Genomic DNA, 13,008 nt, shown 5'->3' on the forward strand with positions numbered 1-13,008 from the left:
GTATCTAAAAAAGGAATGTCAATCTATGAAACACAGCCAGAAATGACAGCCTCTTGTGTATAAATGGCGTATACTTAATAATGATAAGAGTCCATCTGGCAAGAATGTATTAACGTAGAATTTTGCAAATCTAAGAAAAAATAAACTTTGAAATGAAAAGAACGAGTGAGAGAAGAGTGCCTACATGTAACTACCGTGCTGAATTCCAATGAGAGAAGCTACAATAAGGACGAGATCTCCAGAAGTTCACGAGACAAAAACCAAGAAAGAAGTGAGCAATAAAATTCACCTTCTTACCATGCAGAGATGCACAAAATATGGGTAACAAGAAGATTAGCTAGAGATCCACTTCACAACAGAAGCCCAGAACCATTGAAACACCATGGAAAGACACCCATGACAGACATTAGCTTGGGAATGATCTGATCTTGTTATAAACAAATAAGCGGGAAAAGTCAAACAGGAGGGTAGTCGAGTATCCATGGTGGGGACAAGTGGCAGGAATGAACAAAAAGCTAGGACTGTGCCAAAACCCTGGATGCCAAAAGAGGGAGGAACAGAGGACATTGAGGGAGTGAAGATTACAGAAGAAGAAAGAGAAGGAACACTGTCTTGAACTCTACAGATGATGCAGATGGATGAGAGGAGGAAAAGATGCTCAGCTGGAATGGACAGGTTCAATGATCTGGAATGTATAAGGCAGAGAAGCACAGTGTAGGGAGCTGGGCCTAGAGTCACAGCCCATTGCCAGCTGTGTGAATCTGCCTGCCTCAGTTTCCTCATCTGTAAAATGGGAATAACAACAATCCTACTTCTGAGTAGTTGCAAGAATCAAATGAGACAACTGTAAAACCCTTGGCATTTAGTAAGAGCTTGGCAGTAGATGCTCGGTAATTGCTTCTTCCCTTCCCCTTCCTTTACCCTGCTTTAAGATAAATAACCTAAGGCCAAAGAACTGGGCCCAGTAACACTCCCATGGAAGAATGGCTGCTGAGGTAAAAGGCCCATGACAGAGCAGAGGAGCTGGGCACTGCCTAGCATGCTCCCCCCAGACATCAGGACAGGTTTCAGAGGCAACAATCCAGGGGAAACCCATGCAGGACAGAGAAGGAAGGCACTATGGGACAGCGGGTAGAGCTGGCACTGAAGCCAGCAATGTCTGGGTTAAGACACAAAGAAATATCTCCCAAGTCTACAGAGATCAAAGCGTTTACCAAGGCAGGTGCTCAGAATATGATGGAGCAGCTAAGGAGGTGAGAGGAGCAGTGGAATAATGTGTCCTAAGGGAGCTCCAAACCTTCATGAGAAGGCTCAAGGTCAAAGACAGGAGAGGTGAAGTTATCCTGAAGCTGCTTGTTTTCTCTATTAGGCAGAACAATCCACCAAGGACTAGAGGGAGTCAATTCCCAAGACAACAGAACACTGAGCTGCCCCAACCACGATGCCTCCATGTGGATGGACGACTTCCTCTCGCCCCAAGAACAGGGCTGCCGAATCAGTGACCTGAGAGACTGTGGGCGAAAAGCTCCACAAGTGAGCAAATATCCCTGATTTTTCCAAAGGGAATGAGAACAGAGAAGTTAACATCACCAGCCTTGGCTTCGATTTCTAGCAAAGTTCTGAACATCAAGATGAGATTCATTAGTTAATGTTTAGGAAAGGGAACTGATCACCAAGAGCCTAATGGCCTAATTGAAAACCAGGCAGCAACAGGTTAACTTCATCAGCTTCTCTGACAAATCATCTACTGGGCTGGGAGGAGAGATTTCAGTTTACTGAAGTTGTAGCAGAGGATTTACCCATGCTCCTATTTTTCTCAGTATGTCTAGCTAGCAGAGTGGAAGATCACTGAGGGCAGGCACTCTTCAGCTTCTGTCTTTCTTTATCCACAGGCCTTAGCACAAATCCCTGAATTTTGACACATACTTTAAATTCATGTTTGTCAAATTAATCTTTACATGGATTATTCAAACCCTGGCAAACCGAAAGTTTCCTTCAATCATTCCTAGAACCTAATTCTGACTAAGATCAAAGTGAAGGCTCCAGGAGATTGGATAATGCCCAGCTACATTTGTGGCGAGTCAGTCTTTTCCAACCTATCTGACTCTCTGTGGCCCCATTTGGGTTTTCTTGACAGAGATACTAGAGTGATTTGCATTTCCGTCTCCAGCTTGTTTTACAGACCAGAAAACTGAGTCAAACAATATTAAATGATCTGCCTATGGTCACACAAGTAGGAACCACAGGTACAGTAATATTTCTATCACCTCTGTCGGTGATGGCAAAGAATTAGAAATGGAGGGGATGCCCATCAACTGGAGAATGGCTGAACAAGTTGTGGTATATGACTATGAAGAAATTCTATTGTGCTTTAGGAAATGATGGCCAAGATAACTCTCAAAAAAACCCAGAAAGACTTACACAAACTGATGCCAAATGACATGAGCAAACACAGGACAACACTGTATACAGTAACAGCAATATTATATGATGATCAACTGGGAATGATTTGGCTCTTTCAGTAATATAGTAATCCAAGACAATCCCAAAGAACTCATGAAGAAAAATGCTATCCACCTTCAGATAAAGAAGTGGAATATGAATGCAGATTAAAGCCCGCTTTTCCTTTACTTTCTTTTGTTTTGTTTTGTTTTTTGGTCTGTTTTCTTTCATAATGTGACTAACGTGGAAATGTTTTGCGTGAATCCATAGTTATTTATTAAAGCACTTGTCTTCTCAATGAGGGAAGAAAGGGGGGAGGGAAGGGAGAGAATTCCGAATACAATTTTTTTTTAATGGTAAAAACAGTTTTTACATGTAACTGAGGATAAAATAAAATACTAAAACAAAAAACAAAAAACAAGAGAAGGGCTAGCTGAAATAGCCCTCATGAGAAGCACAGAGAAGCAAAGGGACCAGATTAAGAGAGAGCAGCAGGGGAAATGGAGTCCGAAGTCAGGGTGCCAAGCTGAAATCCTGGCTCTATCACTAATGAGACAGTCACTTTATCTCTTCACCTCTTGTGGATTCAGAATCCTTCCCTATAAAAAGCAAGTGGTTGAATAGATGATTTCTAAGATCTTTCTCTAGATTTAAATCCATAATCTAGCACCTTCAGAATCGGTGTTACAGTCAAATTCAATAGTCTGACATGCACCTTATGGTGGAGGAGTCAAGAGCTCAGGAGGGATAGAATGTCCCTAAGCAGGAGATCCAGAATCCAGATCCTGGAACTATGGGATATTCTGGAAAAGCCTATTGATCCCTTTTCAGAATCATTTTTTTCAATGAATAATACATAAGATTAAGAAGAAAATTTTTATGATGTTAGATAATCAAACGTACCAAAATATTAAAAAAAGTTCATGGGCTCTATATTAGAAATTACTGTTCTAAAGAATGAAAATTCTGAAGCTGCAAACAAACATTCTATTAAGGAAGAAAAAGGAAGAGCTGTATAGGGAGATCAATGCAGATACACTCTAAGATGTGTCAATGATGGAAGGAAGGGCACGCAATAGAGAACAAACTTGAAATAAGCTGAGTCAGGCAATAAATGTCAAGGGCAACAAAAGGGATTCTTTCAGCCAGACTAATAACCAGGACAGACTCGAAGAAGGGAAGTTAATAGGAATACACTCAGTGTGGATGAAATGAGGAGAGATGATGGGGGCAATACCCAACTTTTATTTCTGCTTCCCCATTTGTGAAGGAGAATGACCTTTAAAGTGGGAAGGACAGAGAAAAGGCCAAGAGTTAGTTAGCCAGTCCCTGAGCTCAAGCAACAGAACCTGACATAAGCCTTCACACTGGGAGTTCTCATCTTCTACTGCCTTGTAAGCACTGAAGGTAGGAATTTTTGAAAAAAATATTCAGGATAATTGAATTTTAATGTAATTGAAATCCTGTGCATTTTATATATTTAAAAATATATTCCAGGAAAGGTTCCCACATGGGCCTCCCCAGATGGAAACAAAAAAAGATTAAGGGAACAGCAGGCTGAGAGGCAGATTTGACCTTGATGTCTGCAAAAACTCACCAACCAGAAGCTCACAAACCACAACTGAAATGGCTGCCTTGGGAAACAATACATGCATTTCCCCTCCATATAGATCTTGAAACAAAAGGTCAACACTGGGGTTAGAGGAGAGGAGATTCCTAGGAGACTAGACAGTCTTTGAGTGGCTATGATCAGAAGATCAGAACATCCTGGGTACTAGAATTCTCTCTGTAGTTCAGTCTAAGCTGATGGGAGCAGCAATCACTGAACCAGCACTCTCTGGGATCCTCTATCAGACATTGCAATTTCTCAAGGACTTGTGATTTCATTAGTAAGACTGCAGATCACAACTGCTCAGGAATTGAAAATATTATTCTTCTTTAACTATTCTTTAGGTAATGAACCTACCTGACTTTATTTTGGCTAACCCTTAGAAAAAAGAAAGCAACCTGCCTCTGGCCTTATTCAAGTCCTGGAGCTGGGCAGGGTTGGTCAGAGCTTGTGCCTTACTAGCTTTGCCCCTAGATCTCTCCAGGAAAGGGTAGACACACTTTCTTTCATGACTGACTTGCCTGTGTCCTTCTTATCTGTCTCCTCCTGTAAACCTCCACCAGGAAGTGTGAAAAAAATGTACCTTTGGTTTCAAGAGCAGTTTGGGATTAAACCAAGGTGGAAGATTGGAATTTCTCTTCTGTTTAGATGCCGTGATATGAGCCTTCTCTTGTTTTGGTTTTCTTGAAGTCTCTGAGGCAGCTTTCGTTTCAATTCAGTAATCACCACAAGTGCAGCCAGGGATTAAGGTTCAAATCCTTTAATATCTCTTTCAAAGTCTTGTCTCCTTCACTTAGGGCCCGGTTAGCTTTCTTAGAGGCCTATCTCTGTCCTTGGTTCTGAGAGCTTGAGCTCCTGCCGCCAGTCCTTTACCTTCTCTGCCTCTGCCAGCTTCTCCAATGAACACTGGCTAAGGCTCCTAACTTATATGCTCTACATTGAATATAAACCAATCATATCACTAGGAAACCATTATTTGTTGTAGAATTAAATCAGTGCTAAACTAGATTTAACCACTGTCTTCTCAATTCCGCTTAATACCTAGTAAGCATCCTTTGTTCAGAGTTCTGGCCCATAACGCTGTCTCATTCATCACTTGATGCTAATCAGGGGCCATGATGGTTTGTCTTTCAATAAGTGCATGGTTGTGTCTTTTTAACAAGAAGACAAATGTTTTTCTGTATTCAACAATCAATGAATATGATGGGATTTTATATTCTTTGTATACTTAAGGTATGGTCTGCTATAGAGTATTCTTTTCAAAAGCTTCCCTAACATATTTCTTCAAAAAACATGACCTGGATTCATGCGTAAATTATTCTCAGATTCTCTGAGAATAATTTACAGAGATTTTAAAGAGATAAGAAAATAGTTATATTGATGAGTAGTTATTGATCTTGTTCACCTCTTAACACATTAATTTAAAGGGGTGTGTGTGTGTGTGTGTGTGTATCTCAGATCTATCAATTTAATGTACTTGAGGGCAAAATCAGATTTTTAGCACTGACCCTACCAACTAACAAACACAAATATTCAGTCAACAAAACTACACCCATGAAAGCACTGATTGAAACCCCCAAATCAAGGAAGAACTACCCTATTTTTTGGAAAACAGATCACATGTTAAGGTCAAGTGTATCTCTCAGCAGAGAAGGTACACACACATCAAGGTCTCACTTGTCAAGGGAGGTCACTGTGTTGGCTTTTTGTACTAACGACACTTGTCAACTCAGAGGGCTCCACAAAAGGAATCGTTACTGAAGACATGAGGTAATTTTACTTTAAAAAAGAAAAACTGATCATAAAGTAGTCTCTGAAAGCTTCTTTAAGTAAGACTCATGGCATATGCTACTTCCATAAGCTTGGAAGGACCAAAGATTCTCTGATCTGCACAACTAGCAACAAGGGCGAACAGTGGAGGTAAAAGACTTGAGAGCAATACAAAATGAATACAGCAACATTTCATTTACCCCCGGCACCCTCATGGACGTTCCTACATTTAAAAATGGGATCACAAACACACTTAGCCAGTGGACACAAAACATGGCCTGGCCTCTGCTGTCATCTCCAGCTACCTGCCCCAGAACAAGAACCCAGCAATACCATCCCATCACCCCATGATCAATCATATGGCTATGGCCTTGAGGGGACATACTCCCATAATAAGCCCCTGCTCTCCTAGGTATTTCAACTGTTGCCTTCTTAGTTTTCTGGGCTCTGTCCTCTGATACCAGTCATTCCTTCTTGCTGCCCTCTGGGTTCATCTTGAGCAATGCCATCTCTCCCAGATTTCACTCCTTTGACCTACTCAAGGCTGAGCACTGGGAGTGATGAACCTGGCTACACTGTCTAAAACAAGGTCATGGGCTTTTTTATGATTCTGAAGGAACAGCTTGTGTGAAATCTTTTGGATTCTGAGTCTAACCTTTTTCTGCCACTCTCAAGTTTTTAGCTGAATTTTATTTAGAGATTGTTGGGTAAGCAACATTCAGACAATCGAAGTGTTGGAGTAATTGTACCTTCCAATGAATTAGGAAGTTTCTGAAGAAGAAAATTAAGATCTAGTAACCACTCACAAGAAATGGGCATGTTATTCTGAAAGCCACATGTCTCGTGCAAAAAATCACGTAGGCCAAAAATGCTTGGCCTTAATAACGTGTGTTTACAATTGCCCTGAAAAGGCTAACTTTAACTCACTAGGAATGTCCTAAGGACAAGAAGGAAGGCCATGTCCCTACTATTCACTCATCCCCTCATAGTATTGCTGGAGAACAACAGAGAAAATCAAGGTCGTGCCTTAGCTTGTCCCACAAGGGAATCAGAAATGCAGGGTGTCAGAGCAACTGACTTAGCCTTTCCAGGGCCAGAAGCTCTCCATAATTCAGATCACCTATAATTTCCATGGGGAATCTCAGTCCTGGAGAATACTTAGTATGGATGTTTACCGTAGCTGTAACTTTGTCCCAGTCTGTTACAAAGGCCCGAAATCCTTCACCAAACAGAGTACCAGCTGTCCTGTGGAGGGGAAAAGCAGTAACATAACCAGTAGGAAAACAGGTGTATGGAGTGTGTGTTTGGAGAAAAAGGGGTCAAGAGGATGAATAAAGCTTGAAGTACTTGTGAGATTCTTCTGAATCCTCAAGGACCATCCTGTTAGTCAACAAAGGAACTACCGAGGAATCCACAGATTCTCAAGGTAAGGCAAAAGATTATGAGTTAAGATTACAACACCTAGGTGAAGAGCCTACCACAACCAGAACCTGAATGCTACAAACACACAACAGAGAATCAAAAACGAACAATGATACAAAATCGGAAATGACATGCTAATTTCTGAAGGGAATTTACTTTTGGGAAGAGGATCAATTTAAGCATTTTAAATTGAAAGCCTGGCTTCTTTGCCTCTGTCCTGGGAAAGACAGGCCCAATCCTCCCTCCCTCCGGTCACCGCCTCACACGTACTTGAGGGATTCCAGAATGGTCTGGCGGTGCTCGGCAGCTTTTAAGCGGATCTGCTCCCTGATGATGTCCGCGTTCTCTCTCTCTGCTTTGGCGCGTGCACGGGTCTCTGCTTCTATACGCAGCATCTCATTCTTATGCCTCAATTCCATTTCCCGTTCCACAGTAGCTTTTGAATGGGAAAAAAAAAAAAAGGAAAAGACAGAAACAAGTGACATACCATCCCATATTTATACTTGTGTCATGAATAGAGCTGAGGGTGGTTTTGGGGTCAAAAAAGTCAAAATAAAGGAAACAGAAATCAGTCCCTTTCAGAGCTAAGGTTAAGTAAGGGTGAGATATTTAAACAAATCAGACGGAGATAATCCTAACAATGAGGAAAAATTCGATTTAAAAAAATGACTTTTCATATAATCAAAATCAATAAAGATGGAAACATGGAGTGTCCCCAAAGTGCAGTGTGATTTTATAACTTCTGAAGTCTATGTGCTACAAACTTACAAAGTCTGTGTTTGAAAAGTAATTTAAAATATTAATGTTCCTTATTAAAATTCAACATACTTGCCATCTCATGCTATACAAAATGACTAGTTTAATTTGCAAAAACTTTCCTTGTTTGCTTTTCATGGTTATTGAAAGGATTGTTTGCCACCTCAGCCTGGAGAGCTAAATAGAACAACAAAGTTTTTCTTTTTCTTTTTTTTTTTTTAATTATAGTTTTTTATTTACAAGACATATGCATGGGTAATTTTTCAGCATTGACCCTTGCAAAAACTTCTAAACAACAAAGTTCCAATGGCAATTGAGTTCTGCTGGGACCTAAAAAGAATAGGTCTAATTGAGAGAGATCAGGGACCTAAGCCAGAGGACTTTCTCTGGTGATCCACCTATCTGAAAAACTGTGGTCCAGAAACTGTCACCCTCAAAAACCAAAGTCTCTGTCTTGTTGAAATTAAAATGCAGTAAAGTTCTCAAGACTCAATTATCAATGATCAATTATTGAACTAAGGACAAAAAAAGCTTAGTTAAACTTTTAATTAGTTTTTTTAAGCTTGTAGCATATATGCTTTTAAAAGTTATTAAGCTTAAAACTGCATTAAGATTTTTAAGACTCATCAGTATGAAATCAAGTTCTTCTCCAAAAATGATCAAAGAATATAGTCTTCAAAAGAAATGCAAACCCAGCAACCAAAGAAAAAAAGGATTCCAAATCTCTAGTAAGTGAAACTCTTAGGTTTCATTTCACCTCACTTCATTGAACTGGCAAACTGAGAGACAGCAAACCACAGCAAACCACCAGCCCAGGAAAAGCCAGAGGGAATGAGCAGGACAAGATGCTGCTGGGGAAGCTCCAAACTGGGCTGGCCACTATCACATGGCCATGGAAAGAACTAGGTGCATCTTACATGCTTATGCTTGAGGCCCACAACATCTGCAATTTCCACATTTCACATGTTGTCAAGTGGCTTCATTTACATTATTTTTCTAATGTTTCATTGAATTATGAAATCAACCCTGCAGGAATACTTCACTGTACAAAGACCCTAAGCCTGGCGTGTAATTGTAAACTCCTCTAGCAGCAGCAGAAGTAATGAGATCGCTGCTTCCTTCCCTTCTGAACTTAGGGCTTTCCTGATGCTCTTCTGCCTCTACTTTGCATCTCTATCAGCACCTCCCCACTCCTCCATCCCCAAAAAGTCTTCCCATGTAATACATACATTAGCACAGCTGAGCCAAACACACCGACCCTCTTCTCTTGGATGCAAAGCTTTTTTTCTCTCTCTTGGGAATCAATCCAGGTGCTCTTCAGACTCCTCACCCAAAAACCCCTACCCTGAGCCTACTCCCAGATGTGTATGTGCCCAGCTTCTGCCGGCATCCCGATCCCAAGCAGTTCTCACCTCTCCTAATCGCCTCTTGCTTCTGCACAGATTCCTCCTGCTTCCTCAAGTTCTCTTCATTGAGAAGTTGCTGGGGGAAAACCACACAAGGTCAAATTTTTAAAGTGGCCCTCTCCACAGAAGGGGAATGCTGCCCAGAGGGCTCTGGTCACAGATCACAGGCAGTCAGACCCTGACCATATGGATTTTAAATGTTCATCAGAGATGGAGGAGCAATAAGATCATCTCCACAAGGTGAAAAACAAGATACAAGGCAGACAGAACTGTGATACAAATACTCAGGCAGTGGGATTGGGCTGCCAGCTTTGCCCCTTGCATTACTGGTACCTCCCACCTCAAAAGCCACTGTAGTCAAGAAGCTCCCACTTGCAATTCCCAGAGGCTTTCCTGCTTTCCAGGAAGGCGGGAATGTAAGTCCTTCCCAAGTTCAAACACTTTCTCTGGTTACACTGCAAAGGGCCAGCTGGCTCAGAGCTTCTTCCATCTGCATTGAGAAGCCATGGGAAACACAAGAGCAGGGATTCACACACCAAATCTCCTTTAGTAACACTGCATTAACTCTGGTGCCGAGAATCAGCATCCCTGGCGTTCCCCACTTGGCAAGTGATGTTGGGAAGGCTGCAGTAACAGCACAACTAAGAGAGCCCTGAGAGCAGGGCCTCATACTTTCATTCTGTGTCCCACAGCACTGCAACAAAATGCATGACCTACCCCCTCCAACCTTCTTCCACCTCCAAATGCTCTACAGCAAAATCTTGTGAGTCTGGAATAGAATATGCAGCTCATGATGAAATTCAAAAATGTGTACATACTCTTGGGAAGGCCTTTTTCTTAAAGAAAATGATTTTAGAATTGATGCTACTTCCTAAATACTCAATTTCTTGATTTGTTTTCCTTAAAATTAAAAGGCCCTTCACAGATTAAGGAAAGCTAGAGAAGGTGTGTTTGTGACCACTCCCCATTAAGGAAAGGGTGCCTTCTCCTCCACTTATTTTCTTGCAATGCCCCAGGATGACACGGTTTGTGTGTGTGGGGGGGTGTCTTCCCCTCACCCTGGCCTTCAGATATCTCCAAGACAAGAGGGTGAGGGGTATGTGGCCAGGGGGTAAGGGCACATTCTAGCTGGTGAGAGCTCCATTCCTCCGCCACAAAAGTGGGACACTGTTGCTAACTAAACATTTCTAACTCTTTGGTGATCACCTTTTATTCTACTTAGACACAGGCTGTGCTATTACCTCCCCACAGTGAATCTTGAATCCAGATCATAAGTTTTCAAAGCCAGAGATCAATACTGATAAACAAACAACTGACTCTCAGAACCAGGACTGACCCAGACACCTGATCCAAGGCAGAGAATCTGGATGAAAGTGTTCCAGGGAACAAGAGCCTACAGGCACATGAGTTCGTAACACTATCACGATCTGTTAGAAATCCTGAGTCTCATCCCCATATAATCCAAACTATTCAGAGCAGCACTTTTTTGATAATTAATAATTGAAAATCAAGTAAGTGCCTTTCAACTGGGGAATGGCTAAATAAATTGTGTGTGAATGTAATAGAATACTACTGAGCCGTGGGATGAAATACAGGAAGGTCTATGGGCTGATGCACAGTGAAGAAAGACGAGCCAAGAAAATAACATACATGGTAACTACAACAATGTCTGTGAAAGGAATAATGATGTGCCAAAAAGTCAAATGCAAATTTAACAAAATTATTAAGATCCGACAAGGCTCCATTGTCCTATGAGAAGCCACCACAATTTAGCTTCCTTCACGGAGGTCAGCAGATATTATACACTGTACCTATCTTTGGATGTTTTCAATATACTGTTCAGTTGTAGTGATTATTTTGCCTCTTAAAAAAATACAATCTGTCATATGGAATAGTTCTTGGGAAAGAAAAGAGGAAGGCTACATGGGATACTATGTATCTTATCTCATGAAAGTGAAAATGGCATTAAAAAAATTAAAAACAGACAGACCCATAGTTGAACAATAGTAAAAAAAAAAAAAAAGTCCTGATTTTCAACTCCAAGGTTCAGAAATAAAGATATAACAGACATCTCTCCGGTACTAGAGAAGGACAACGGACTGGGATTGGAGGGAGGGAGGGAGAGAGGAATCTAGAGAAAAGATGGCTACATTCATTTTGCTTCTTGGCTACAGCTCACCTGCTGTCTGAGCTGGTCATCATAGCGCTGTCGAGCCAACTTGTCCTGATACTGAGCTCTCTGTAAAAAGAAAAAGAGGTGATTAGCATGAGGTCCCAAGGTGACAAACAAGAGGCTTGAGGATTTGGAGTCAAATTCAACAGAAGTATAATCACAAGCATACACATCTTAGAATATTTCTACAACTATATAACCACCGTTCTCCAAGTAATTCACTGCAACAGTTCCTCAATCTTTGAAGCAGTACTCAAACAAAATCTCAAAGACTTTAAATTACAAAGGGGCTGGGATCTAGCTCTGGAAAAGAAATTCCCAACCCACAAAATGAAATCGCAAGTTTATGATTTAAATAATGAATGAAAAGAAATTCACAGAAGACATATAATTCATTCAATCAATAAGCATTTATTGAATAATAAATAACAAAATGTGTGCCAGGAACGTAGGTGCTGGGAATTCAGACAAAAATGAAACCTTCCAAGGCCTCAAAGAGGTTATATCCTATCCCAGGAGAATACACAAAATAAAGACAAAGGTTTTGGAGGTAATGGGAAAGACTGAATACTACTGGCTGGGGCAATCAGAAATATCTCACAGTGACTCTGAAGGAAACGTGATCATAGGCATTCCTGGCCTGGGGGAAATCTGTAAAGAAAAGCGTGGACAGAGGAGGTGAAATCCCCTGTGGGAGCAAAAGCTGGGCCTGTCTGAACAGACAGCAGAGGGGCACTAATGGGCAATAAGGCTGGAAAGGCTAAAGAGCTTTAAAGGCCAAAGAAAGAGATTAACATGGTGTCCCAGAGATGAATGGATTTGGAGCAGAATCAGATCTGGGATATGGGGAGAAATTAGAGGCAGGGAGAACCCATAGGGAAGGAGCACTGACTATGCAAGCGAGTCCTGTCTGCTGACATACAATAAATGGAACTCAGAGACCAGTGCTGGGTAATCACAAGCATTGGATCATGAAAGTTGTAGTCACCCAATGAGAAATACAGAGAAATGAGTGCTCAGGATAGAGCATCCCCAGTGGGGGTAGGAAGAAACCCAAGAGAGAAACAGGAGAAGCATGCAGGGAAGAAGACAACCACCAGGGTCAAATGCAGCAGAGAAGTCAAGAAGGGGCATGGAGAAAATATCACTAAATTCGACAGCTAAGTCCTTAAGGGCAGTGCAGTGGTTATAGGAAGACCTCTACTACATAGTCCCATCACACATTATCCCCCTCCCTCTAGAAGGAGACAAGAGCAACATCTGTAGTGGGATTCAAAAGCAGGGCTGCTGGGAGCTGACCTGGCCAGCACTGTGCTGGGAACTGGAGAGGGAAGAGCATCCAGTTAGGATGGGAAGATCATCTAGGGGTGGGAAAGGCTGGTGAGAGCTAAGAAGAGAGTAAGATGGACAAGCCCCACATCAGGGCAGAC

At 41.6% G+C, this 13,008-nt stretch overlaps 1 protein-coding gene across 1 annotated transcript in view; it reads right to left on the reverse strand.

The window, feature by feature from the left end:
- LOC127556007 (ATPase family AAA domain-containing protein 3) overlaps positions 1 to 13,008 on the reverse strand; it is a 54,394-nt gene that overhangs the window by 34,696 nt on the left and 6,690 nt on the right. Inside the window, exons 4-7 of the mRNA XM_051988820.1 lie at positions 11,585 to 11,644; positions 9,412 to 9,481; positions 7,514 to 7,679; positions 6,997 to 7,066 (exon numbers count right to left, since the gene is read on the reverse strand). Coding sequence (XP_051844780.1) covers positions 6,997 to 7,066; positions 7,514 to 7,679; positions 9,412 to 9,481; positions 11,585 to 11,644 — 366 coding nt within the window. The remainder of the gene's footprint in view (positions 1 to 6,996; positions 7,067 to 7,513; positions 7,680 to 9,411; positions 9,482 to 11,584; positions 11,645 to 13,008) is intronic.

The sequence above is a fragment of the Antechinus flavipes genome, chromosome 3 (assembly GCF_016432865.1).
Source record: "Antechinus flavipes isolate AdamAnt ecotype Samford, QLD, Australia chromosome 3, AdamAnt_v2, whole genome shotgun sequence".
NCBI classification, from domain to species: Eukaryota; Metazoa; Chordata; class Mammalia; order Dasyuromorphia; family Dasyuridae; genus Antechinus; species Antechinus flavipes.